Source organism: Desmodus rotundus, chromosome 9 (assembly GCF_022682495.2).
Source record: "Desmodus rotundus isolate HL8 chromosome 9, HLdesRot8A.1, whole genome shotgun sequence".
Taxonomy (NCBI): Eukaryota; Metazoa; Chordata; class Mammalia; order Chiroptera; family Phyllostomidae; genus Desmodus; species Desmodus rotundus.
Genome location: NC_071395.1, coordinates 112,480,578 through 112,505,143, shown reverse-complemented (window position 1 = coordinate 112,505,143; position 24,566 = coordinate 112,480,578). Strand labels below are relative to the sequence as shown.

Below are 24,566 nucleotides of genomic sequence, written 5' to 3'. Positions count from 1 at the left end.
GGGGCCCCATGCCCTTTGCCATCGGGAAGCCCCACAGCTGGGGTCCCAGACGCTTCCCTGAAGAGGTTCCTGGTGGGCCCCTCGGGAGGGACCCAGCAGTGCCGCCCACGAGGCCTGTGCCTGCCTCGGGAGGGGTATGGAGCAGAGGCAGGAAGGCCTGGCACCCACAAAATGGAAAACGGAATGGCGGCCTGGCCGGTGTGGCTCTGTCGGCTGGGCATCCCCCACAAAGCGAAAGGTCGCCGGTTCGACCCCTGGCAACTGATCAATCTGTTTTTCCCTCTCTTTTTCCCTCCCTTCTCCTCTAAAAGTAAATAAAATCTTTAAAAAAAATTTAAAAAACTGAAAAATAAAAACAGCAAAATCAAAATGAACATTCACGCGGTGGTCTCCAAACGAACCCCCACAGGGGCAGGCGTATGAAGACAAAAGGAAACTAACCCTGGCACCTGCGACAGGCGCCCCCCTCCCTCCACAGTCCAGCAGCCCCTGGCTGCACGGCCCCACCTGCCGGTCTAGAAGGAGGTTGCCGCCAGGGCAAAGGCACTCCGGGACCAGTGCCGTCAGCAGGCCCCCGAGGGGCTGCCTGGCCACATGCCTCAGCACTCTGGCCCCGAGGAGAAACGTCCTGGGCACTCGTTGGCATAAAACAGGACACAGACCTCAGGGTCTGGCCCACAGCGGGGGCTCAGAAAGGGCACTAAGTGCCAGCTGCCTGCCCTGGGCAGGTAGAGAGGGCCCCCTGGAGACCTCAGAATGGGTCCACCCTGATACTGCAAAGGCCTAACTCAGGGCCACCTCTGCTCCCCGCTCCTCATCGCGACCGTCACTGTCACTGGCCCCACTCCAGCAGGACCCACACACGTCCCCGGCCTTGGGAGAGCAGCGCTGGGGTCTCACCGATGGACAGCAGCTCCTGGTTGGTGTTGATGCGGTAATTGTTTTGAGACGCTAAAGAGAAGGGGCGATAAAAACACTGTCACTAGGGAGATGAAGTCAGCGGGAAACGTTCACGAAATGAACAGGCCACACAGGTCCACCTGCGGCCCTAAGCTCTGTGCACACAAACACATGCACGCAAGTGTGTGCCGGGGCACGCCTGCGGGTCTCACAGAGGCAGGCGCAGCGGGCGTGAGGAGGATGTGGGGCAGGGTGTGGGGGCGGGGGGCGGGGCACCTTACCAAAGGATCTGGCCACCGCGATGCTCTCCAGGAGGCCCATGAGGGGCACCACGGCCAGCCCGGCCCCCATGTCCTGAGAGAGAGAGGAAAGGGCGCACAACTGTGGTGGGCTCTGAAGGGTTTTCCTTTCCCGACGAGGGCGGCTCCAGGTCCCCGCTCTGGGGAAGCAGCCCAAGGTCGCACCGGGTATCATTTGGCAGCATGTCCAGCTCCCCCGTCTGTCTTTGTTTTTTGTTTCTCTGGTTATCTTTTTTTTGCGGGTGGGGGGGGGGAGGGATACTGGAATCCACATCTCAGGGCTTTCGCACATCTCAGCCATGACTTAGAAAACTGCATCCCTTTGAAGTCAGCCGCCCGCCGGCCCTGACTTGAGAGCCGAGGCAGAGCCCCGCTCTCCCACGTGTGGTCTGCGCCGTGGGGCCCGGAGCTGCACGACCAAGGAGGCCTCTCCTGATTGGACAAGGGGCAGGACGCAGCGAATCCCTGCCCCACCCATGTGCACGGTGGCAGGACTACCCCTGAGCCCAAGGCAGGCAAGTAAACGTGGGGCCCCCAAGGCTGGGCCCCATCTGGAATTCCTTCCTGCCTGCCCCACACCCACAGACACTCCTTCGCGAGGGGAGCTCCTAGCGAAGCGCAGGGCTCCCTGCCACCGAGCAGGGGGATCAGCAGACAGAGCCAGGCCCAGGGGTCACGGAAGCCTCAGCCGGGCTGGCCTGCCCCCTGTCTTTACTCACCTGGACCATCTCAGTGAAGGAGACCGTCCCGTTGGCAGTGGACAGAGAGAAGGGAGGGACCTGTAGGGGAGGGAGCCCCTCGACTATCTTCCCAGTGAGGATGAAAGGCTGGCATCCAGTCACCTCGAAGGAGTAGGCGATCAGCGCCGCAAAGGAGACCACCAGGGCGTTCCGAGCTAGGACAGAGAGAGGGCCTCTGTGGGTGGCACCCTGATGTTCTGGGGAAGGAGGTGGAAGACCCCGCGCCAGCCACCACCCCTCACACTCCAACCTGGGGAACAGTGGGGACGCAACGGGCACATTCGTGGCGCAACGTGGGAAATGCGCTGAGGTGGGACAGAGGGACAGGCAGCACACAGCGCCAGTAGGCATGTCCCCCACCAGTCACCAGGGACCATAGAGGCAGCTGTGCGGCAGAACCACTTTGAGTTCAGACGACCCAGGACAGTTCTGCTTTGAAGCGAGACGGAGTAAGAGAGCGGGCTTTCCCGGCGCCTGAGACGACTGAACCGGGACAAAGTGTGTGGGGAATGGCGTGTGCGTGTGCATGTAGGTGGCCCCAGGCCCAACTCCTGGCAACGAGAACCTGAGCGTCTGACATGAAAAATATGCGGGTGGAGTTCCCCACAGATCAGATACTGTGGGGGCCGGCGGGGGAGGGGTGGCCTGTGAGCTGGAAGGCGAGGTGCAGACGCCATCCGAGATGAGCCCGGAGCGCAGACGGGCGCTGACACACCGCCCGGAGCGGTGGGGCAGCAGACCCGCCCACGAGCTCGAAGAAATAGTGGCTGAGTCACGTTCCAAACTAGATGAAAAATGCCAACTCACATCTCCCAGAAGTTCAACGGACTCCAAGAAGGAAGGGGGGATGGGGGAGCAAACTGCAAGACACATCTTAGTTAGATCACCTGAAACCAGTGAGAGGGAGAGAACCTTAAAAGCGCTGGAGAACAAGGCCACATATGGAAGGACAGAGATAAGAACGAAGGCGGACTTCTTGTCGTACATGAAGCCGGCGGGAAGACAGAACAGTATCTTTAAAGTACAGAAAGGGGGGCCCCTGGCCAGGGAGCTCAGTTGGTTAGTGTCCTCCCGATACACTGAGGTTGTGGGTTCGATCCCCAGTCAGGGCACACACAAGAATCAGCCAACGAATGCATCAGTACGTGGAACAGCAACTCAACGTGTCTTTCTCTCTCCCTTCCTCTCTCTAAAGTCAATGAATTAAAAAAAAATTTACAAGACGTTATTTATTTATTTTTAGACGGAGGGGAAGGGAGGGAGAAAGACAGGGAGAGAAACATCAATGTGTGGTTGTCTCTCACACGCCCCTGCACTGGGGACCTGGCCCACAACCCAGGCCTGTGCCCTGACTGGGAATCGAACTGGTGACCCTTTGATTCACAGGCGGGTGCTCAACCTACTGAGCCACATCAGCCAGGGCTAAAATCAATGAATTTTTTAAAATGTTAAAAAGGAAATAAAGTACAGGAGGGGTGGAGGGGGAGGCCTGTCTAGAATTCTACATCTAGCAAAACTACCTCCCAAATAGGAAAGCAGAATAAAGACTCTTCCAGAGACATCAAGGCTGAGAGACGCATCCCCAGCAGGCCTGCACTACAGGAATCCATGAAGGGGGTCCTCAGGGCGTCCTCAGGATGGCAGGAAAGCAACAGCGGTGGGGACCTGGGTCCCCACGAAGGAAGGAAGAGCCCCAGAGAGAGTGACGACATGGGCGAATGTAAAACACCCTGTTCTTAAAGGCAGGGGGTGTTGAGTGTGAGACCGTGGTTACTGGGGAAGAAAACCACACGACGGCAGGAGCACGAAGGTTCTTACGCCCACGCGAGGCGGGAGGCGCGGGTCAGCGGGCAAGGAGCAACGCTTAAACCCTGAAGCCCCTAGTAATAAACAAAAGCAAAACACACACACACAACAGCCAATAAGCCAATAAAGGAAATAAAAAGGAATCATAAAAAAATAATCCAAAACACCGCAGGAAGAGAGGGAGCAGAACTGAGACTAACAGAAAACAAACAGCAACAGGGCAGATGTAAAGCCAAACATGCAAAAAATCACACGAGATGTGAATGGTATCACCCACCACTAAATGGCAGAGATCTTCCGAGTGGGTTGAAAAACAAAACCTGCCCTGGCTGGGGTGGCTCAGTGGACTGAGCACCGGCGTGTGAACCAAAGGCTCGCAGGTTCAATTCCCAGTCAGGGCACATGCCTGGGTTGTGGGCCAGGTCCCCAGTAGGGGGCGCATGACAGGCAACCACACCTTGATGTTTCTCTCCCTCTCTTTCTCCTTCCCTTCCCATCTCTCTAAAAAATAAAAATAAATAGATCTTTTAAAAAATCTACACTATTTCTCACAAACACATACTTTGACCATGAAGATAAAATGAGTTAAAAGTGTTAGAAGTGAAAGGATGGGAAAATATGTTAATATTAACCAAAAAGAGCTGGGGTAGCTGCGTTAGTATCAGACAAAACAGATTTCAGAGCAGAGAACATCACCAGGGACAAGGAGAGTCACTTCAGAGAAAATTATAGTTCAATATGCACACAGGTGCGTTCTCTGACCACCATGAAGTTAAACTGGAAATTGAAGGGATATACTAACTGGAAAATCCCCCGAATCTGGGACTGAATAGTTTCTACAGAGCCTCTGATTCAAAAAAGAAATTAAACGCTCCATTTCTAAATAATCCCCGAGTCAAAGGAGAAGTCAAAATAGAAATCAGAGAGTATTTAGAGCTGAATGAAAGCACAGCCTATCAAAACCGTGAGATGCAGCTACAGCTGTGCTTTGAGGGCAACGTATAGCCCTGCGATTAGAAAAGGGGAAAGGTCTCCACTCAAGGTCCTCAGCTTCCACCTTCGGAATCTGAAAAGTAAAGGTAAAGGGAACCCAAAATAAACAGAAGGAAATACACGACCAGAGCAGAAATCGATGGACTAGAAAGCCCAGGCCATACGGCGATCGATGGGATCAAAAGCTGGTCCTAGCTTTCCAAAGCGATGCCACAGGTTCTGGAGACAGGAGACGTGGCCCCTGAGAACCCAACAGTTTCACAGCCGCATTCCTCCGACTTTACCTGGCGAGCATGTTATCGGGCGGCTTCCGAGTCAGAGGCCTGTGCGGGGCCTGAGAATCAGCATTCCCGAGAAGCCCCCTGAGGATGTGCAGGTGCTGGTCCCCGGCCACACTTGGAATGTCAAGGGTTTAACAACAGAGCGTTTGCCTGCTTTTGCCAGTTTGCTGACAACCAGACTGAAGCTCAGTGACTTTGGGAAGTGACTCAAGCAAGGTGAAACGCCAGAAGGTGGCAGAGCTGGGCCCTCACCTGTCGTGGCGGTCCAAACCAGCCCGCAGCTGATGCGCATGCTGGTGGGCATGTCGGGGTGGGAAGGAGGCACGTGGTCCCGCATCATCTTCAGCATCAGCAGCAGCAGCATGCACACCATCCCCAGCACGACGTCACCCGCCCTGCAGACAGACGCCCGTCACCGCCCGGCCCGGCCAACCGCACACCCCCCCTGAGCCACAGGTGACCCTTCTGCTGGAAAGCTCTCTCTCTCCACTGCTCTTTTTGCTTTTTCCTAAAAAATCTGCATCCCTGTTCTATTTTAAAAGTCGGTAGGTACACAGGTCAGTGCAGGACCAGGAGCAGAGGTGGCGGTCACAAGGGCAGCAGGGCTACGAGGGGACATTTCTAGTCACATGGTTCTCTGGGCTACACAGGACTCATCAGTTCCAGAAGGTTCATTCTTAACAACCTAGGACAGTCTCCGCCTGATCAGTCTGCACTTCCAACCCCCACTGACTACACATCCCAGGTCAGAACTATGGGTCCCGGGAAGCCTCAGCAGCAGAGCTGAGGCCTGGAGCGGGGCCCCCTCCCTCCCACTCTCTGGGAGAGACCCCTCCTGCGGGAGATGCTTGACGCAGGAGCCCTGGTCCCCATCCCCACCTACCTGCCGGTTGTCCCTTGGGCACCAGCACCACCTACTGGCCTTTGTCTTCCTCGAGCTCTGTGCTCCCTCTTCCTCACAGAACTAGTCTTTTAGAGACAGCCTGACCCTTCTCTATTACAAGGTCTGTCCCTGCTGCTACCCCCAAGCCAGGCTCCGCGCGGGACCACAGGGACTGGCTCTCAGGTCACCCAGAGCAGACTTCCCCTTCCCCTGCACCTGACTGACTCAACAGGCTGGTGCTCAGCTCTCTGGTGGCCCTGACAGCGCTGCCACAGGGACCCCGCGGAAGCAGCAAGGCCCCAGAGGATGAAACGAACGCTCCCTGGAGTGGAAGGGGCGTGGGGAACAGGAAAAGCCATGGGATACCTGGTCTGTCCGATATTGCGGAAGGTGTAGTACACCTGCAGGAAGAACTGTCTCGGGATGTGCTGCAGTCCCAGCAGGTTCTATCCAAACACAGAAGCTCTGATTACTCAGCCATCCCCAAACCAGGCCTGAGGGCGCTCCCCACACGGGCCCTTCCGGGGGACCCATCTCATGGGTCCGGGGGACCACCTGACCGTTCCCCAAAACAGATCAAAGTTATCCTCAGGGGAAGGGGCATTTCACAACGCTTGGGGTGAATGACACACCCTGGCAAATTATTTACATTTCTCGGAAAAGGGACGATCTCAAAGCAGGGAGATCCATTCTACTACGCAGCGGTCAGAAGTACAGCCTGGCCCGCCCTGTTGCGCAGGCCCTATTATCATTGGCTGGCAGCCGCGTCTATCACTAAGCAGCCCCCCGCCACGCAGACTCTTCCTCTATTGGCCCCAGGCTACGTCCACCACTCAGAGGCCCGCCCACCGGCACCGCCCCCTGCCCGGAGGAGCAATTACGAGGGGTAGGTGCGACAGCAAAACCTCCCCCGGATCCCAGGGTGTCCAGGGGACCCCCAGTCAAGCCCGGGCCTCCCACTGCGAAGTGGGTCCTCTAAAGGGAAAAGGGGCTTCCACTCTGTGCTTTAGTCTTTTATCCCTCTGGAGACCAGGTGGGGAGTGTCCGAGGGAAGTCCAGGTCCACGCTCCAAGGCGATCAGCTCCCAGGACCCCAAACCCGCGCACACACAGTCCTGAAGGGGAAGGGCATGGGGGTGGGCTGACAAGGGCTGGGGCGTCTGTCGGACTCCCATCGGCACCATGGCCCAGGGGCTCACTCAGAGGGCTGTCGCGACATGGACTTCTGGGACCTAGGATCTCCCAGTACCAACGCCACAAGCAGCTACCCTCTACGCCCATTATAATGTAAATCGCCACCGCTGACGAAAAATGAAAGGCCTGTTTGCAAATAAAGAACAGACCAACCCACCCCACAGCACTGGGCAAACTCAGCCTGCCCTGCGCAATCCGCGCCCGCGCCCCCTACAGGCGACACCGCCCACGCCTTTCTCTGCTGGCAGCTTCTTCCTCCCTCCCTGCAGGTAATGACGCACCTACCTCCTACGGGTGTCGTGAGAATTAAACGCAGGAAGAGCGCTGACCCCAGTACCTCACACACAGGAGGAGGACTGCTTTATTCTCACACCCCCCTCTCCTCCTTGGTGTTCTCTCCCTGGGGAGGCTGGGACCAGCAGGGACCAGAGCCTTGGAGTGGGCACTGCCGGTGGAGGCACTGCCATGGTGACACCGGGTCACCAGGAGGGGCGTCGCCGGGGTCTGCCAGGGTGGGGCCCTTGGCTTCATTAGTGCTGTTGGGCCAGCTCATTCTGCACACCCAACTGAGTGTGCTTCCCTGCCCTGGACCAAGCACCGCCGGCCAGTGCCTGCCCTCCAGGACCTTCAAAGCTGCTAGAAGCAGAGTAAACGGTTCCGTACTTCTTACAGATGTGGAAACACAAATATAAAGAAGCACTGCTTTTGAAAAATATGAAGCACAAGTCTTAAAGAAAACATAAAATGCAATCAGCCAAATTAGCGTGGGGAGTACTTTGCCGGAATTCGGCAGTTCGCTTTAGAAAGAGAACAGGACCACCCTGTGAGCTGAACCGAGCATGTTGGCAAAAGTCCTGTCTGCCCACCCTGCCGGCTTCCTGCTCTAGAATCTGACCATCACTCAGCATCTCCCCCAGGGCTCGTTTTATTCGCAGGGACCTTGGGAGCACCCTGTGCTCTGAGCTCTGGGACAGCTCACCTTGATCTGCCCGAAGCCAATGGTGATGGCGGCAGCAGAGGTGAAACCTTTGATGACGGGGCAGGAGATGAAGTCCAGCAGGATCCCTGATGGGTCAAGGGGGAACACTGAGCTGGTCCCGGAGGGCTTGGGTGGACACAGGCTGGGAGAGGGGGTGTGGGTGGGGCGGGCGCACCGTCCAGGTTGGAGAGCAGGAAGGGAGAGCTAGGGTCCAAGACCCTGGGGTCTCCTCCAAATATCATGGCCCCTAAGCAGAATGGGGAGGGGGCAGGGGGCTGGGGCACCCCCACCCCACCCTCACAAGGGTAGCCCTTGCAATGCCAAGAAGGAAATGTTAAGAGCAGGGCATCCCCAAAAGGCAGGTGACTCGGCTCCCCTGCAAACAGCAGAACTGCAGGTCCCCCGCCGCCCCCACAGCAGGAAGGCCCAGGAGTCTCACCCAGACCCAGGAAGCTCATGGTTAACTGGATGCAGCCCGACAGGAAGGCCAGCAGCACAGCATAGGCGGGCTCGTGGAAGGTGTAGGAGGAGACCAGGAGGGACATGATGGCTGTGGGGCCCAGCGTCACGTCCCGGGAGGTGCCCAGGAGTAAATACACAAAGCACCCCATGAAGGCGGAGTACAGGCCGTACTGTTGGGGAGAGACAGCCGTGAGCTCCCCCCCCAGGAGGCAAGCTCATGGGGTGCTTGGTGCAGACGTCTGAGGGGCCCCGTGTGGACGCAGGGTGCCCCAGCGCACCCAGGCAGGGGAGCCGCTCACCCCCTCCTCCCCACGCATCCCGGCCTGCAGTAACCGGGGGACCTTTGCTCTATGGCTGCAAGAGCGCAGAAGTGTGCGAACATCGGGGTCTGCTTCTGAGCGTCCCGCCGGCCGCATCAGGCAGCCCAGAGCTAGCTCGGTGCCTGTGTGGCAGTGTGACAAGGGCAGCCACATGCTCCAGGCTGTAAACCAACGGGTCTCGATCCCGTGGCCGAGCCCCCTTGTCTGGAGGTAATACTGTGCATTCCTGCTGAGCTTCTGGGTGGGCACTGAGGCCCAGACTGGGGTCAGGCAGTGTGGAGGGGACACGAGGGCAGATCCCTCACCTGGGCCGGGAGCCCGGCCACCTCAGCATAGGCCAGCGCCTGGGGAATGACTGTGAGCCCGACCGAGAGCCCGGCGATGAAGTCCATCTTCAGCCACTGCATGGAGTAGTCGGGCAGCCACGCCAGGATGGGCAGCCACTTCTGCAGGGTCGCTCGGGAGCAGCAGCAGGCCATCGGGGCCAGGCCAGGAGGCCAGGGAGTGGCCCGATCCATCGCCTTCAAAGATGACGACATGCCTGTGGTGGGGGGACACGGACCAGCGATCACAGTCTGGGCTTCAGAGAACTGGCAATAGGGCGAGGGTCCAGGGACGACCCCGTCCGTCTGCAACCAGCTCCGGGTTTTAGCTACATGGGCTAGGGGGCCTCAACCGATGGTGGAACCCCCTCCCCCATTCATTCCTTCCTTTCCCACCCCCCTCACTGCTCTCCCTGAATCCCACCTGCCTAAACCCCAGGTGCCTTCCCTCCCTCCCTCAATGCTTGCCAAGAAAAAAAAAAAAAAAAACGATTCCTCAATGAGAAGCCTCAACACTAATTACACTCAAGCTTTGTCCTCGGGGGAAAATTTGTTTCCTTTTTTTTTTTTTTTTTCTCTCCTGCGAGAATCCAACTGAGAGAAAGGCAGAGAGAGGCAGGTTAACGGGGGGCACCCCTCATCTGGCTGCTGGTGTGTGGGTGGGGACTGGAAGCCCTGAGGGCCCCGATTTTCTAAGTGCGCACTAAGGCCCACTGCGGCGCTGGCGCGGGGCTGAGGCTGGGGCTGGGGGGCTCTCCCATCCTGAGGCTGCGCATTACTCCAACCCCCCCACCTGTGGCATTCGCATCCCTAGAGGGCCCCCAAGGATTCTAGTTGGTTCTGAAAAAACGTCAGAGGCCCCTCCACTAATTTCAAGTGCGCAGCATCTTCCCAAGCCACCCCAATACCCCGGCCCCACAGGGTCGCTCTGGACGGAACCATCCCCCACCCCGGGAGCTTATCCCGGACCATGGCGTCTAAGAGTGAGGACCCCACACCAGCCGACGGTCCGCAGCCCACAGACCCCAGCAAAACCAAAGGCGGCAGGGACCTGGGTAGGGCTGTGGTAGGTGGGCAGCGGGGGTCCCCGCGGGAGGCGCCCGCACCCTCGGGCCCCCGTGCTGCCCGCCGCGTCGGTCGCCCCTGGCGACCCCAGCCGGTCCAGGGCAGTGCGCCCTCCCTCCCCCCCAACCCCGGGCCCCTCGCCACCCCCCACCCGCCGCGGACTCACCGACCGCCGCAGCCTCACCGAGAGCCGCAGCAGCAGATCTCCCCTCGTCGCCGCAGCGGCGTCCGCAGGAACCGCTCGGGAGGGGGAGCGAGAGGCGGGACAGAGGCGGGGCCCGGGGCCTCGTGACCGTTCGGGGCGGGGCCCGGAGCTCACGTGACCGCGGGCGGGCGGGGCCGGGAGCTGCCGCCATGCCCAGCCCAGGGTCGGTCTGCTGGGCGCTGTTGCTCGCCCTGGGCCTCTGCCGCGCACACCGGGCGCGCCCCCGTAACGTGCTGTTGATCCTCGGTGAGTGCGCCCTCGCCGATCCGCCGCCACCGACCTTTGTCGCCCCCAAAGCGGCTACTCTCCCCTCTGCAGCAGCGGTCACTGTCGACCCAGCGTGCCCTGAAACCCTCACTGCCATTCCCTCCCCGTCCCCCTCTCTGCGTCTCCCCGACACTTCGTGGTCGACTCCTTGGACAGTCAGGCACCGCAGCCTCAACCACCGCGGGGTCTGCAAGGGTCGGCCTCAGCATTCAGCACCCCTGTCTTGCTGCGGGCTCTGACCCAGCACCCCCTCCCGTGCTCCGATCCCCCAGCTCGGAAGGCCGGTGGCTTTCCAGACCTCAGGGGTTCACAGATCCCAGAGGGAATGCCAGAAGAAGGGCCGGCGCCCAAGTTCCCAGAGGCTCGCATCTCCTCCCCAGCGGTTTTTCCGACCCCCAGGGCTCTGTGGGTCAGCTCTGCCCCTCATCCCACACCTACCCTCTTTCCCAAGTCCAGCACCCCCCCCCCAAGAAACTCCAAGTTCCTCCAGTGCTCTGCTGTCCACGAGACTTGCCTGTGGGTGACCAGCAGGCGGTCACAAGGCAATCCTGTTATTTCCTCTTTTGAGGTCTGGCCCTCTGCCAGGGTGGCACTTTCTGATTAACTCCGGCCTCTGCCAGGCCCTTCAGCCGATGGGGACAGAAACAGCTCTCCCCTGGGGTTCTGGTTAACTCCCCTCCCAAAGACGCCAGTGGAGACTGTCCGCAGGTCCCCGTCCTTGTGCCGTGTCCGCCCAGCCTAACCCTACCCTGTCACACTTGCCCGCTCATGTGCCCACCTGAGTACCTGTCCACCTGCATTCCGAGCCTGCTGCTCACCCCGTTTTCCCACATGCCTGGTAGCAGTGCCGCTTGAGTCTCATGCCTGCTGAACATCACACTCGCCGAGGTATTGTGCCCTCTTAGGTCACGCCCACCTGGGCACCACACCCATCTGGGCATCATGCCCTCCCAGGTGTCCGCCTGCCCGGGTGGCGCACTCTCCTGGGCATCGCTGGCCCAGGCCACTGCCGCAGGACCGGGATGTCCTTCCCTCCCGCCCGCGGCTGCTCCTGAGCCCAGCCGCTGCGTGCTGTGTGTCCCCCGCCCCCCTCAGCGGACGACGCAGGCTTTGAGAGCGGCGCCTACAACAACAGCGCCATCGCCACCCCGCACCTGGACGCCTTGGCCCGCCGCAGCCTGGTCTTCCGCAACGCCTTCACCTCCGTCAGCAGCTGCTCTCCCAGCCGCGCCAGCCTCCTCACCGGCCTGCCCCAGGTGAGGGGTCAGGCCTGAGCAGGGCCTGGTGGCGGGAGAGCCCCTCCTGGTGCGCCAACCGCCCCCCGCCGTGCGTTCCCCTTCCTCGCCCACACCCCACACTACGTCAGTGAGCAGGTGCGCTCTGGGCCTCCCTGCCAGCTGGCGAGGGGGAGGCTGGGGGCCCCCCTAGACTGAGGACAGCAGCCTGAGCACAGACACCCCCCCCCCCCTCAAGGTTAATCAGGCCGCTGGGTGCAAGGGCCGCAGCCGGGAGGTGGGGACTTTTCCTTGTCCACTGATGTCTTGCTGGCCGGGGCTCGTAACACATGTGGCGATTTCTTTCACGCTGTAAGACAGCTGGTCGATAAAAAGAGGCCTGCAGCTGTCTCTTCTTTCCTCTCCACGGTGTGGGCTCACACACGGCAGAAAAGTTGGAAAGCGCAGGATAAAAGGGAGAATGGAGACCGCCCTGTCTAGGCGAACAGGGTCCCAGTCTGGCATCTCTCTCGCATGTCCCGGGAAGGGCCTGCGGGCCTGCGAGGCCACCTGGAGGCTAAACTGGGCCCACGAGGGGCCGGAGTGGCCAGCTACGGGGGGGCAGGAGCAGGGCTCCGCATGGTGGTGGCCCCCGTCCCCGACTCACTGCGTCCCTGCCAGCAGCATCAGAACGGGATGTACGGCCTGCACCAGGACGTCCACCACTTCAGCGCCTTCGATGGGGTGCGGAGCCTGCCGCTGCTGCTCCGAGGAGCCGCCATCCGCACAGGTGAGGGGCTTCCGGCTGCCTGGAGGCTGCTCTCCGACGACCTGGGCCTCCCGGCTGGGCCCTGGGTCCCTGAGAATGAGGGTCTGGGCGCCTTCACGGAGGCCACAGCAGGGTGCAGGTTGGGGGCGCAAAGGGCAGCAGAGGGGAGCAGGAGGCCTTGGAAGGGGCTCTGGACGGCCTCTCTCACCCCTAGGCATCATCGGGAAGAAGCACGTGGGGCCAGAGGCCGTGTTCCCTTTCGACTTTGCACACACGGAAGAGAATGACTCTGTCCTCCAGGTGGGGCGGAACATCACTAGAATTAAGCTGCTGGTCCGGAAATTCCTGCATACTGGGGATGACAGGTGTGGGGCGAGCCCCTGCCCCCCTCCCCTCCATTACAGGGCCAGCCTAACGCGGGACACACATCCCAGAGTCTTTATTTGGAATTTCCAGATGGCAGGGTGGGGGTGGGGGAGGAGGTTCCAGACCCTTGGGTCAGCCAGGTCAGGCGAAGAGGGGACACAGGGAAGCTGAGGCAGTGAGAGTCACAGGGACTTTCAGTGATGGGAGTAGGTAAAGCCAAGAGGGGTATTCCTTCCTGAAGGGGGGGGGCTCCCCAGGGTTGGAAGCCAGGCCTCAGCACTCACGCCCCCACTCCTGCAGGCCCTTCTTCCTGTACGTGGCCTTTCACGACCCGCACCGCTGCGGGCACTCCCAGCCCCAGTACGGGGCCTTCTGTGAGAAGTTCGGCAATGGGGAGAGTGGCATGGGGCGGATCCCGGACTGGACCCCACAGGTCTACGCCCCCGAGGACGTGCAGGTAGCAGGGCCCCTCCCGAGTTCCCAAGGTGCCCACCCACCCTGATTCCTATGCCTGGGAAATCCCAGGAGCCTTCCCCCTCCCCCTACCTCCCCCCCCCCCGCCACACACACTGAGAGCGTGAACCCCACCCCAGGGGTCCGACATAGCACGGGAAGAGTGACCCTTTGACTTGCTGGACCCAGGTTCCCTTTGGGGAGCCTGCAGAAAGAAGCCTGAAGATGTATGTGGGTGGCGTATGCAGAATTGTGGACTTTGGGGCTCAGCCATTCACAGGAAGGAGGGCGACTTCAGGGTCTGGGGGAGCGCCGGCACCTCCGTCTTCTCCTTAATTCAAGGGCTGGGACCTGTCCCCCCCACCTCTGTTCTGACTTGGACTCTCCACTACCTGTCTCCAGGTGCCTTACTTCGTCCCGGACACCCCAGCAGCCCGGGCTGACCTGGCCGCTCAGTACACCACCATCGGACGGATGGACCAAGGTGAGTCGGGCAGCCATGCTGGCCAGGAGTGGGCAGGGCCTGTGCCTTCTGGGTGGGGTCCCCCCTCGCCTCTCCCAGGTTCTGGTGGCCCAGGTGCTCTCAGGCCCTGGACTACACCCTGCAGTCTCTGCGGGTATGTATGTGGCTGCCTCTTGTCACTTGTCCCTGAATTTGGGGCCACCGGCGAGCTCTAGGATGGCCTCCTCTCAAGAGCAATGATAATTACGTCCAAAAAAACTTGGACGTCTTTCAAAATAAAGTTGTGTTCACAGATTCTGGGTGGACATATGTTTTGGGGGGACCGCCTTCCCCCCTGCCGCAGGATGGGTACCTTTGTCACCTCCCTGCTGGTACTGCCCATTCAGTGGCCTGGGGAGGGGGTGGGTGTAGAGGGTCCCCTGCCTCCGGCTCCTGCCCGAGGCTGACCCTGTGAGCTCTGTTGACGGGAGAGACCTGGCTCCCCTTGCTGACGCACACAGAGAATTACAGGTCAGCAACCGCGTAGCGCGTAGTCAGTTTATCAGTGGTTTGTTCCCATGGAAGAGGACGGGCCTAGCTAGAGTGGGGGCGGGGGGCGGGGGGCGGGGGGCGGGGCAGAGCAGGGTGGCTGAAGGCCGGAGTGGCAGGTCCCCGGGGGGCCAGAGGCCGGGCAGCCAAGAGGGGGAGAGCCCTTTGTTCTGAGAACGAATGTAGTTGGGGGGACGGAAGTAAAAATGTGACACGTTGATTGACGGGTGAAGGTGGTGCCGGCTTCTATGGGGTGGGGGGGCGGGGTGCGACCACCCAAACGTAGGTATGTGCGGGGGTCTGTTAGCTCGAACCCCTGTCTTGCTCCATTTGTTCATCTTGTAGAACAGGCACTTGATAGGAGGCAGTTAGTTAAAGTTGGGGCAGTTGCCCAGTTATATACGGTAGGTGCTTCTTTGGGCGCTGGGGCCCCTCCCGCACGCACTCCAGGCCTGGGGATGAAAGCAGTTCCAAGGCCGTCTTTCCCAGAGAGTGGAAACGCTACATAGAATTTCAAGGACTCCCTCCTCCAGTGCTAGCATGGCGTTTCTTGTGATGTCGCAACACCCGGCAGTATTATCTGACCAGACTCAGAGCTGCCCAGTCAGTGGGTGAGATGTGTCTCTCTCCGCCTCCCTGCCTGAGTCTGCTATTCATTCTACCTGAGTGCTACAAGGCGTTGCCTGGCAACCAGGATGCTAAACGCTGGCCAGTAACCGCAGTGCGGTCTCAGAGTTCTTCCTGTGCTGTCTGTCTCCTGCCTCAGTTCCACAGGGTGGACATGAGACTCCAGAAAACAGAGGCCAGCATGTGCAGTTAGCAGCTGTGTGGGGTGACACGGAGGTGCCGAGGGATGGCTGGTGTCCCCAGAGGGGGGCACTCAGGCAGGGGCCCTGGGCGGAGGCGGGGACTGTGCCTCCTGCCCGACCTTGGCTGAGCTGGGGGCCCCTCCCGCCCTCAGGGATAGGACTGGTGCTCCAGGAGCTGCGGGACACTGGCCTCCTGAACAGCACGCTGGTGGTCTTCACGTCCGACAACGGGATCCCCTTCCCCAGCGGCAGGACCAACCTGTACTGGCCGGGCTCTGCGGAGCCCTTGCTGGTGTCGTCCCCAGAACACCCGCAGCGCTGGGGCCAGGTCAGCGAGGCCCACGTGAGCCTCCTAGGTAGGGCTCCGCATCGACTGGGGGAGGGGCGGGGGGCGGCGTCCAGACAGCTCTGCACCCGTTGCCTCATGGGCTCCCCCACTGCCTGGGTGAGCAAGGCACCCCGTCCTACAGAAAGGCAAATGCAAGGCTCAGAGAGGTGAGGTGAGTTGCCCGAGGTCACACAGCATGTCATCGCCCAGCCAGGGTTCTAGTCCACCTGGTCACTCTCCGACTACCCCACCCCAGAAGTGCCCGACTCCGCAGGTCTGGGGTGGGGCCCAAGGACGAGCATTTCTGCCAAGTTCCTGGTGATGTTGGAACACGGTGGCCACAGCACGGAGCAGGAGTAGATGAGCCCCCGTGGGGACGGTCCTACTGGCTAAAGGGTTTAGAAGGGCCCTGAGCACCAGGAGAGGCGTGGTGGCCCAGAGGGGCAGGCAGCAGGGCAGGTGTCAGGCTCCTCCCTGTTGGTGACTTGATCTGTGAGGTGGCCCACCAGCTCTCCAGCTGGCTCAGACTCAGCCTCCCTGGGGGGTGGACCTCGTACCCGGCATGCCTGCCTGCTGACGCCGCCTCCTTTGCAGACCTCACGCCCACCGTCCTGGACTGGTTCTCCATCCCCTACCCCCGCTACGCCATCTTTGGCTCGAAGACCGTCCAGCTCACTGGCCGGTCTCTCCTGCCGGCGCTGGAGGCCGAGCCGCCCTGGACCACCGTCTTCGGCAGCCAGAGCCTCCACGAGGTCACCATGGCCTACCCCATGCGCTCTGTGCAGCGCGGGGGCTTCCGCCTGGTCCACAACCTGCACTTCAAGATGCCCTTCCCCATCGACCAGGACGTCTACGTCTCGCCCACCTTCCAGGACCTGCTCAACCGCACCGTGGCCGGTCAGCCCACGGGCTGGTACAAGGACCTCCACCGCTACTACTACCGGGAGCGCTGGGAGCTCTACGACCGCAGCCGGGACCCCCGAGAGACCCAGAACCTGGCCGCCGACCCGCGCTACGCCCAGGTGCTGGAACTGCTCCGGAGCCAGCTGGCCAAGTGGCAGTGGGAGACGAACGACCCCTGGGTGTGCGCCCCGGACGGGGTGCTGGAGGAGAAGCTCTCACCCCAGTGCCGGCCGCTGCACAACGGGCTGTGAGGCCGGGCACATGTCCCCCTCCCCAGCCTCGGTCCTCATGGCCCCTACCAGGTGAGAGAGCAGCCCACCCCTGCGCCATCTGAGGGGCGCTGGCCTCATTCCCACCTCAGGCTGCAGGGCAGTGGAGGGTATGTGCCCCAGCCCCCCACCTGAGGTGAGGGACATCGCTGTCCTTGTGTCTGGCCATGTCCCAGCACAGGAATTCCAGCAGGACCTAGGCCGAGGGTTCCCCAGCCCATGCAGGTGAGGGTGATCTGGGCAAAGGGTCTGGTTTTCCCCGTTCTCTGGAAGCCACAGATCTCCCTGTGCCCTTCCTGTGACCAGAAACAGGGGCCCTCGTGCGCTGCATGGGTGGCAGGTGGGTCCAAACCCCAGTCTGCGTGGGAACTGGTCATGTGGACTTTGTCGACCTCTGGTCTTGGAAGCTTGGAACGGCCCTCAGTCAGGTGCCCGACCCCACCAGGCCACCCGTTCCCGACAGGCTCCCCAGTGAGGGTTCAATCCTTTGACCCTGTGGTTGTCCTTTTAAATGTCCGAGGATGCTCCCATCTCTGGGCTGGTTCCTTCAGTGTGGGGAGCACTGGGGTCTGGTCCAGGTGCAGCTCCTGGGGTCCCTGGACCCACCCTGCCACCGCCCACCCAGGGGCAGAAGCTCTGCCTGGGAAATCCCTCTCCCACTCATGGGGGCTCTTGTTACCCTTCCCACCCCATCAGCTCCCCCTGGGGGCGGGGAGAGAGAGCTACAGGCCACGACACTGTAAAAGCTTATTTTAGTAAAATATACCAAAGTCCGTTCCCGAACTTGGCCATGCCAACCAGGATTCGAGAGCAACTTCCGGGGCCCTCAGACCTGGGACACCACTGTCCTGTGATCCTGAGTCTGTGACGGAGAGGCAGCGACCTGGAGGGGGCACCTGGGGGTCCTCACCTGCGCCGCCTGAATGTCTCCAGTCAAGGGGGCTGGAGACAGGGCAGGGGTGTTGGGTAAAGGGGCAGTTCTGCAACTCAGAAGGAGGATGCCTGCAGAGGGGCCTGTGTGGGCCGCCTCCGGGGCCCCACGGTCCCCAGGCTGGGCACGCCGGCCTCCAGGCACAAACCTGGTGCACACAGTCTCTGTCCCCAGCAGACAGTAGTGACTGGAGACCAGTCTCTGCAGGAGAGTCACTGAGGCATCTCAGCAACCGGGAGCTGAGGGAAGTTAGTTCCGGACAGGGGTGCAGGGCCGCCAGGGCGCCAGGCCCCCTTTGCCACACTGTAATGCAAGAGGGAAGTGCAGTGGTGGGTCAGACGGGCAGTTATCTGGACAGAGCTCGGCCTCTGGCTGGAGGAGGGGCTGGAGGACCCTCTGGGTGGGAACTGGGAATGTTCTGGGGACCAGCTCAGACCACGCCCATCCCAGGGTGATGCGGCAAGGTGGTCAGAAAGCTGTTTGTGACCTGCAGGTGGCGATGTTTGTGGTTGGACTCCAGGGAGGGAGCCGATGTGGGGCTTGTCAGGTGAGCGCTGGGAGCTGTGCCTGGGAGGCCCGGAGCTCCAAGAACGAGCTCCAAGAACAGGACGTGAAGGTCCCCGCAGACCCAGGAGGGGATGAGGGTCTCAGGGGGGGCTCTGCTCCGTCCACACAACCTTCTTCTGCTCATCTGAGATGGCGAAGCGGACACAGCCAAGCAGGGAGTCCAGGTCGCTCCAGCCGTCGGGGGCCAGGCTGCAGTGCAGACAGGGTGCTCTGTCCAGCTCGCCCTCCTCCTCCCTGCCGGCCTCCAGGAGCTGCTCCTCCGAGGTGCCCAGCCGATGCAGGGCCTTCCTGCAGGGGCCAGAGACAGTGGGGCTAGCTCAGAGAGCTGCGCCCCACTGCCCAGTGTGGACCCCCAGGAAGCTGTCCCTGCCCCTGGCTCAGAATTCTAGGGAGCCAAATGCCCCTGGATGCAGGAGGCCAGTTTTCAGGGCTTCTTGACAAAACATGGCCCCAGATGACATCGCATGGATGGGCACCGGGCCTCTGGTTTATAACCTCAGTTGTCAAATTATACAGGGCTCACCAGGAAATCTGGGCTCGTCCCCACCATACACCCAGCTTTGGCTTTCAGCGTGGCCCTCACCCACAGTGGCGGGGCTGTCCCCTGTGTGCACCCAGTGCAGGGGTGGCCTTGGTGGGTTAAGGCGGGGGCAGGAGGCAGTGAGACCTTTGTCCCAGTTTCAAGGGAACTGCCCCGGGACACTTCCAGGAAACCCCGTCACCAGCTCCAGAGGCACAAGGGTGTCCCAGGAGCTCCGGCCAGGGGCAAAGCCCACCGCCAGCCCCCAGGGGCGCGCCTACTTGAGTTTCTTCGCCGCCTTCTCGTTGATGGAGATGTGGACGATGATGGGAAAGATGCCCACCCTGTGCAAGGCGCGCACGCTGTCCAGCCGGACGTCCAGCAGGGCGTGGGCATTCTGGGGGGGGGCGCGGAGAGGAGTCAAGACCACACTGGGCGGTGGGAGGGGGGCCTGGGTAGGGCAGCCTTTGCCCGAGAGGCGCAGGTGGAGTTAACACGTGCCCCGGGGCGCGGGGGTACTGGCCCTTCCCCTGAGGGTGTCACGGTAGGTGAAGTCAGTCCGATTAAGAAACAGCAACGTGAGAGAGAGGAGAATTCTCCTTTGTTTGGTTTTTCACCTGGGACGTCTAGAAATTGCAAGCTGGGGATGAGGGTGCCTTTGCCTGGGCTCCGTCCCCAGGGGTGGGGGTGGGGACGAGCAGGACTCCAGCTCTGTCTGGCGGCTGGCTTGGCCGCTCTGTGTCCTTATCACAGCGAGCTTCTTTTCAAACGTGGAGCTCACGTGTTCACTTAGTAAATGTTACGAAATGTCCCCTGTGTTGGGGAGACAGGCTCCAGGAAACGGAGGGTACAGGGCCCTGGATGGCGAGTGTGGGGCTGGTCTTCCTGCGCTGTGGCAAGGGAACATCGAGCCCAAGCCAGCTGAGCACCAGCCTGGGGTGTCCGGGCCGGGAGGTCGGTGACCCGCATCCCTTAAGTGTCCCGGCCAGCACCCCCTCTAGAGGTGGAGTCCCCGAAGCCCCAGAGAGCCCCTGCCCCGCCCGGTACCTTCTCCATGAGGAGCTGGACAGCCAGACGGGTCACGCAGTAGCGACCCCCGGGGGCCATGCTCTCCTGGATGATGTCCCCTTGCTGGTCAGAGGCCTCATACTCCTCCTGGCTCAAATACTCTGAAGGTGACAGTGGTGGGGATGTCACACAGACACCTGGGGTCCTGAGGGAGCCCCACACTGTGCACCCCTGCCCCGGGTCCCCGCCAACTCAGGGGGAAGCTCTTCTGGGGTGTCGTCTTCGTAGCCTGGCCCTGCTCTTCCCATGCAGATGAGGCCGTGCCCCGCACTTGCGCCGTGGGCCGCAGGACAGACAGAGCGGGGCTCCGTCAGTGCCGGGGGCGGGAGGGAGGGCAGGCGGAGGGGCGGATTGACAGGTGTGGGTAAACAACCCCCTCCAGCACTTTCCCAGACTCCGAACTTACCAGCCCACCTTCTCCCACCCAGAACCCCTCAGGTCCCTGAAATCAGCGGTTCCCAGCCAGGGGCAGTTGCGCCTCCAATGGCACTGGTGCTATCTGGGCACGTTTTCAGCTGTCACAAATGGGGGACGGGCGTGAGCCCCTGGCATCTGGGGGGTGGAACCCAGGGATGTCTTGTCTGTCTGTCAGTACCCTACGCTGCCCAGGACAGCCCAGAGCCCTGTGGGAGCACACCCCCTGCGCCCTTCTTCTTGCACGGCGGCTCCCATGGCAGAACCGCCCCCAGGTCTCGGTGGCCTCAGCTCAAAGACAGCTCCTCAGCAGCCATCAGCGAGTGACGGACAGGTGGGTGAACGGAAGCACCGACCAGCACCTCCCTCCCTGCTGGGGACCACCCTCTTGCTTTGAGCAGACACGCAGCCTCTGTCCCCTGGGGCCCACTGGCAGGCTGACCGGCAAGCTGTCTGCGGGACTCTGCAGACCAGCTTTTGGCAGGTGGATGGCACCCTTTGGTGTTAGCGCCCAGTGAAGTACGAGCCTGTTGCCGGGAGTGACTGCAGGGATGGAACAAGGTGCCCCAAGTGCACGTCCACCCAGAGCCCCAGAAGGGGCCTCATCCGGAAACGGTCTTTGCAAGCGGAGTAGGTTAAGATGAGGTCACACGGGACCAAGGCGGCCCTAACCCAAGGACTGGCTCCTTATATGAAGGTCACGAGAAGACAGAGGCGCGGGGAGAAGGCTGTGTGACGAGTGGGCGGAGAGAGGAGCGTGGCAGCCACCAGAAGCCAGACAGCACAGAAGTGCCCCCTCCCCCAAATTCCCCCCAGAGCCTTGGGAGGGCGTGTGCCCCACAGAGCAGCCTGGGGTGGAGCTTCCGCCTCCAGGCTGAAGGAGAGCACATCTCAGTCGCTTGAAGCCCCAATGCGTGGTGATCTGTGGCAGCAGCCCCAGGACCCCTGCAAGGTGACCACCGCTGCTCTCCCAGAAACCCATAATGGGTTCGGCCAAGGCCTTGCCCGGCCACCCCATGGACAGGTGGGGCCCCAGTGAGAACATACCTGCGGGGCATTTCTTAAACCCTTGGAGGAGGCAGAGCTTCTCACTCAGGATCTTCCCGAGCAGCCTGGGCACGAAGAGCACGGGCCGGGGCTGACTGGGCCGGTGGGGGTGCACCAGCGAGTAGGGTGCCAGGGTGACGCAGCTCTCGACCCAGAAGCTCCCGGTGGAGGGGTCTGTGGGGGACAAGAGCCGTCAGCCCCTGCGCCACCAATCAAGGAGCCCTGCGCTCCCCAGGGCTGGCCTCCACCACCGGTGCTCTGGCCCCTGGCAGTGCCAGCCTGGGCACGCCGCCCTGCGCCTCCCTCACGCCAGGCTGTCCTTTCCTCTAGGCCGTAAGGTTCCATCTGTTTTCCACCATCCTCTCACTCATGAACCCAAGAAACTTCACGGAGAAGGACATCAGTTCAGACCAACTTAGCTTACTCTAAAATCACTTCCAATCGCCTTCGTAGCTCAATTTTACCTGCTGGGGGCGCGTGCTCTGGACCCCCATCATGGCCCCAGGCCCACACCGACCACTCTGGAGCCCTCTGAGGGGTCATGCAAAGTTTGGGTAGTGTCCCTGTCACTAGTCTAAGGGACTACCCTCTACACAGCCGCACCGGTGGCTTTGCCTCCCGTTGCACAGGTCACAGGCGGAAGGATGTTAAAGACCAGCAGCATGCCTGCTCTCCGGGAAGGCACAGCCATCAGTCACGGTTCTTAAGACACAGATTCCGGCCAGCAGCACGCCGCACCCTGACCCGACCGCACGGCCTGCGGCCCCTTCCAGCACCATCACCTCACCTCCCAGGCCGCTGGGGTCTGTCTGGGCTCCATCAGAGGGGGAGCATGGGGGTCTGGCCTTGGTTCTGTCCACAGTGACGATGCGGACCAACTTCTGGGGTCCCTCCAAAGACTGCTAGAGGAGGAAGGAGGGACCAGAAGTTGTCCCAGGGATCCACACAGGGCTGGGGGCCTGGCACCCACCCCACTGGGGCGCCTGGGCGACCCTGGACCTTCAGGCTGTGCCCACTGAACTGCCCAGGTCCCATGCTGGGGCAGATGAAGGGGGTCAGGAGAGGGTCCCTGGGGCAGAGGTCCCCCCACAGGGTCTGTGTGGTGAGGGCAGCCCTGTGAGGCAGGGAGGAAGTGTCAGGTACCCCGCCCCGCCCTGCTGCAATGGGGGGTCACCCTGGTGCCCTGATCAGGGCGGCTGAGTGTCCTGTGTCAGAACACCAGGTCACTGACCTCAGACAGAGTAAGGGCGGCATACAGAGGACAGAGTGGAGTGAACTGGGCACCCCAGGGAGAGAGCACCCAGGCACATATGCACTCACGCTTGCAGAGCGTGCAGGCTGGGTGCAGAGTGTGGCCCCGGCGAACGTTTGCAGGGGTGCACGGGCAACCCCCCCAAGACTGGTCGCTTACACCCCGCCAATGGACCCCGAGCCAGCTCCCAGCCTTCTTCCAGCCCACGCCAGGTGAGAGGACAGGTGGATCAGGCGCTCCCAGCAGGTGACGTGAGCTGGGGGAGGAGGGGGGCTGTAGGCAGGGCCCACACCTCGCCCAGGATTGGGGCCAGCCAGGTGGTGACCTCACCTTGAGCCTCACCTTGCAGGTGGCGGTGCTCCGCTGAGCCACCTCCTGGAGCAGGGCAAAGAGCAGCCGCTGGGCCCTGCACAGAGGACAGACTTCGCTGCACAGAGGGCCCCAAACACCCCCCGCGCCAGGCCGCGCCCCGTGGAAACCTTGCAGTGCCTCAGCCCGCCCTGGGGACACCAGCTGACTGTCCTGGGGTGGCCTTGGGGCAGATTTGGCTCCTGACCCTCGAAGTCCAGTGTGGCCTGAGGACGCAGGCCTGCCCCAGAGAACATCACGCAGGAGCCCAGCCTCAGGCCTCGCTGCACCTGCCGCACTGAGCGCCAGGGTGCGGGTGGGCCAGGAGGCTGGCAGGTGCATGAGGCTCTCAGCAGCGTGACGCAGCTTCCCAGGAAGACGGCCGTTGTCCCAGCTGCCCCGGGACTGGGGGTTCCCCAGGGTGTGGGACTTTCTGTGCTGAAACCCAGACCGTCCTGGGCACATCAGCGTGGCTCGTCACCGAACCTCCCATGGACACTGGCAATGTCTGAGGACATTTTTGGCAGCCACACTAAGGGGCCCAAGGGGGGCCAGGGATGCTGCTCAATACCGGATGGTGTCCAGGAAGCCCCCACAGTGGAGAGAGCCAGGCCCGCGTGTCAGCAGTGCTGAGGCTGAGGAAATCTGGTCCCGAGTGCTCTAGAATACTCTAGAACTGATGTCCACGCCTCTTCACAAACACAACCTGTCCAAGCAGGGAGCCTGGGGGCTGGCACACTGGGGATTCCACCCTCCGGGGCATCTCCCCACACGGCTGCTCACCGCAGGTAGCTGGGGATGGTGCCTCCCTTGCCGGGCTGTGTGCTGTAGGGGCCCATGCGGCAGGCGTGCCAGCAGCCACGGCCCTGGAACACGGTGTCGGTGACATGCAGGACATCGCCACAGTGCGCCTGCAGCTCCCCCTCTGCCCGCCCCTCCAAGGCCAGGTTGACCCGGATGTAGAAGGAGTCCCCTGACGTAGCCACTTTGGCCTCCAGGTCCTGTACCAGCTTCTTATAACCTGATCGAAGAGGACATGAGCAGAGATCAGCCTGGGCAGTGACCCCACCTGAGGAAGGTTCCGGAATGTGAAAGGAGGAGACAGAGAGTGCTGCCCCCGTGTCCTGGGAGCCATTCAGGGGCGCAGTCAGTGGGTGGGTGTGCCCTGCTGCCCAGGGCCTCCGCAGGCCTGGGTTGCAGGCTGGCATCCGCTCGCCCTGGGGTTCAGAGATGGGACTGGGCAGCTGGGCACAGCTTGAGAGGTGAGCTCGTGGTGGGGGGGAGTGTGTACCCTCCATGTTGACCTTCACAGACAGGCAGCAGAAGCCGTTCACCCTCCGCAGGAGTCCGATGGCCTGCTCCAGGGTCGTGCCCTCCAGGACGGCCTTGAAGGAGGGCTCCGTCGCCTCATAGTCCACCTGAGAGCATGGCACGCGGGTCGGCCTCTGTGGACCAGGGCCCGGGAGCCCAAGTCCAGGCACAGATTCGGGCCCCCCAGCAGGTTCTGCCCGCCCCCCAGCCGCCACATGCACCCACCAGCGCCTTTGCCGCAGGCCCCAGACTGGACATCTTGATTCAGCTGCTCCGAGCCACACACGTCC

The 24,566-nt window shown here is 61.6% G+C and overlaps 3 protein-coding genes across 28 annotated transcripts in view; 1 reads left to right on the top strand and 2 right to left on the bottom strand.

Annotated features, from left to right (window-relative positions):
* SLC26A11 (solute carrier family 26 member 11) overlaps positions 1-11,594 on the bottom strand; it is a 17,552-nt gene extending 5,958 nt beyond the window's left edge. Inside the window, exons 1-9 of one of the 4 annotated variants that reach the window (XM_045190207.3) lie at positions 11,495-11,594; positions 9,162-9,397; positions 8,514-8,706; positions 8,075-8,160; positions 6,269-6,348; positions 5,272-5,414; positions 1,919-2,094; positions 1,182-1,254; positions 901-951 (exon numbers count right to left, since the gene is read on the bottom strand). In XM_045190207.3, the coding sequence (XP_045046142.2) occupies positions 901-951; positions 1,182-1,254; positions 1,919-2,094; positions 5,272-5,414; positions 6,269-6,348; positions 8,075-8,160; positions 8,514-8,706; positions 9,162-9,397; positions 11,495-11,591 (1,135 nt within the window). In that variant the 5' untranslated portion in view covers positions 11,592-11,594. Of the gene's footprint in view, positions 1-900; positions 952-1,181; positions 1,255-1,918; positions 2,095-5,271; positions 5,415-6,268; positions 6,349-8,074; positions 8,161-8,513; positions 8,707-9,161; positions 9,398-10,410; positions 10,548-11,230; positions 11,408-11,494 lie in introns of those variants that run through there. The other 3 variants (XM_024553777.3, XM_053930651.1, XM_053930650.1) reach the window with 3 other exon arrangements.
* SGSH (N-sulfoglucosamine sulfohydrolase) lies at positions 10,575-18,391 on the top strand. 6 transcript variants are annotated; one of them, XR_002974180.3, is made up of 9 exons: positions 10,575-10,695; positions 11,812-11,972; positions 12,615-12,720; positions 12,914-13,064; positions 13,366-13,522; positions 13,921-14,002; positions 15,471-15,674; positions 16,241-16,851; positions 18,243-18,371. XR_002974180.3 is itself a non-coding variant. In XM_045190208.2 (9 exons), exons 1-9 carry the CDS (start codon positions 10,599-10,601, stop codon positions 18,389-18,391), a joined length of 1,440 nt encoding a protein of 479 aa, XP_045046143.2. In that variant the 5' UTR covers positions 10,575-10,598. The 6 variants fall into 6 exon arrangements, 5 of the variants coding, with proteins under 5 accessions (XP_045046143.2, XP_053786627.1, XP_071075528.1 ...); XM_045190208.2 differs by having other exon boundaries at positions 16,519-16,851; positions 18,243-18,391; XM_053930652.1 differs by having other exon boundaries at positions 15,471-15,646.
* Positions 17,554-24,566, bottom strand: part of CARD14 (caspase recruitment domain family member 14) — a 27,916-nt gene continuing 20,903 nt past the window's right edge. For 9 of the 18 annotated variants that reach the window (XM_053930640.2, XM_053930633.2, XM_053930634.2 and 6 more), the window contains 8 exons: positions 24,257-24,383; positions 23,749-23,986; positions 22,948-23,023; positions 22,153-22,267; positions 21,366-21,539; positions 19,884-20,005; positions 19,118-19,233; positions 17,554-18,604 (listed from right to left, as the gene is read on the bottom strand). In XM_053930640.2, the coding sequence (XP_053786615.1) occupies positions 18,397-18,604; positions 19,118-19,233; positions 19,884-20,005; positions 21,366-21,539; positions 22,153-22,267; positions 22,948-23,023; positions 23,749-23,986; positions 24,257-24,383 (1,176 nt within the window). In that variant the 3' untranslated portion in view covers positions 17,554-18,396. Of the gene's footprint in view, positions 18,605-19,117; positions 19,234-19,883; positions 20,006-21,365; positions 21,540-22,152; positions 22,268-22,685; positions 22,874-22,947; positions 23,024-23,748; positions 23,987-24,256; positions 24,384-24,566 lie in introns of those variants that run through there. The other 9 variants (XM_053930649.2, XM_053930643.2, XM_053930641.1 and 6 more) reach the window with 8 other exon arrangements.

Coding starts and splice junctions, on each gene's coding strand:
- SGSH (XM_053930652.1), top strand. CDS start 10,599: ATGCCCAGCCCAGGGTCGGTCTGCTGGGCGCTGTTGCTCGCCCTGGGC. Junction 10,696..11,811: donor TAACGTGCTGTTGATCCTCG/GTGAGTGCGCCC, acceptor CGCCCCCCTCAG/CGGACGACGCAGGCTTTGAG. Junction 14,003..15,470: donor CATCGGACGGATGGACCAAG/GTGAGTCGGGCA, acceptor TCCCGCCCTCAG/GGATAGGACTGGTGCTCCAG.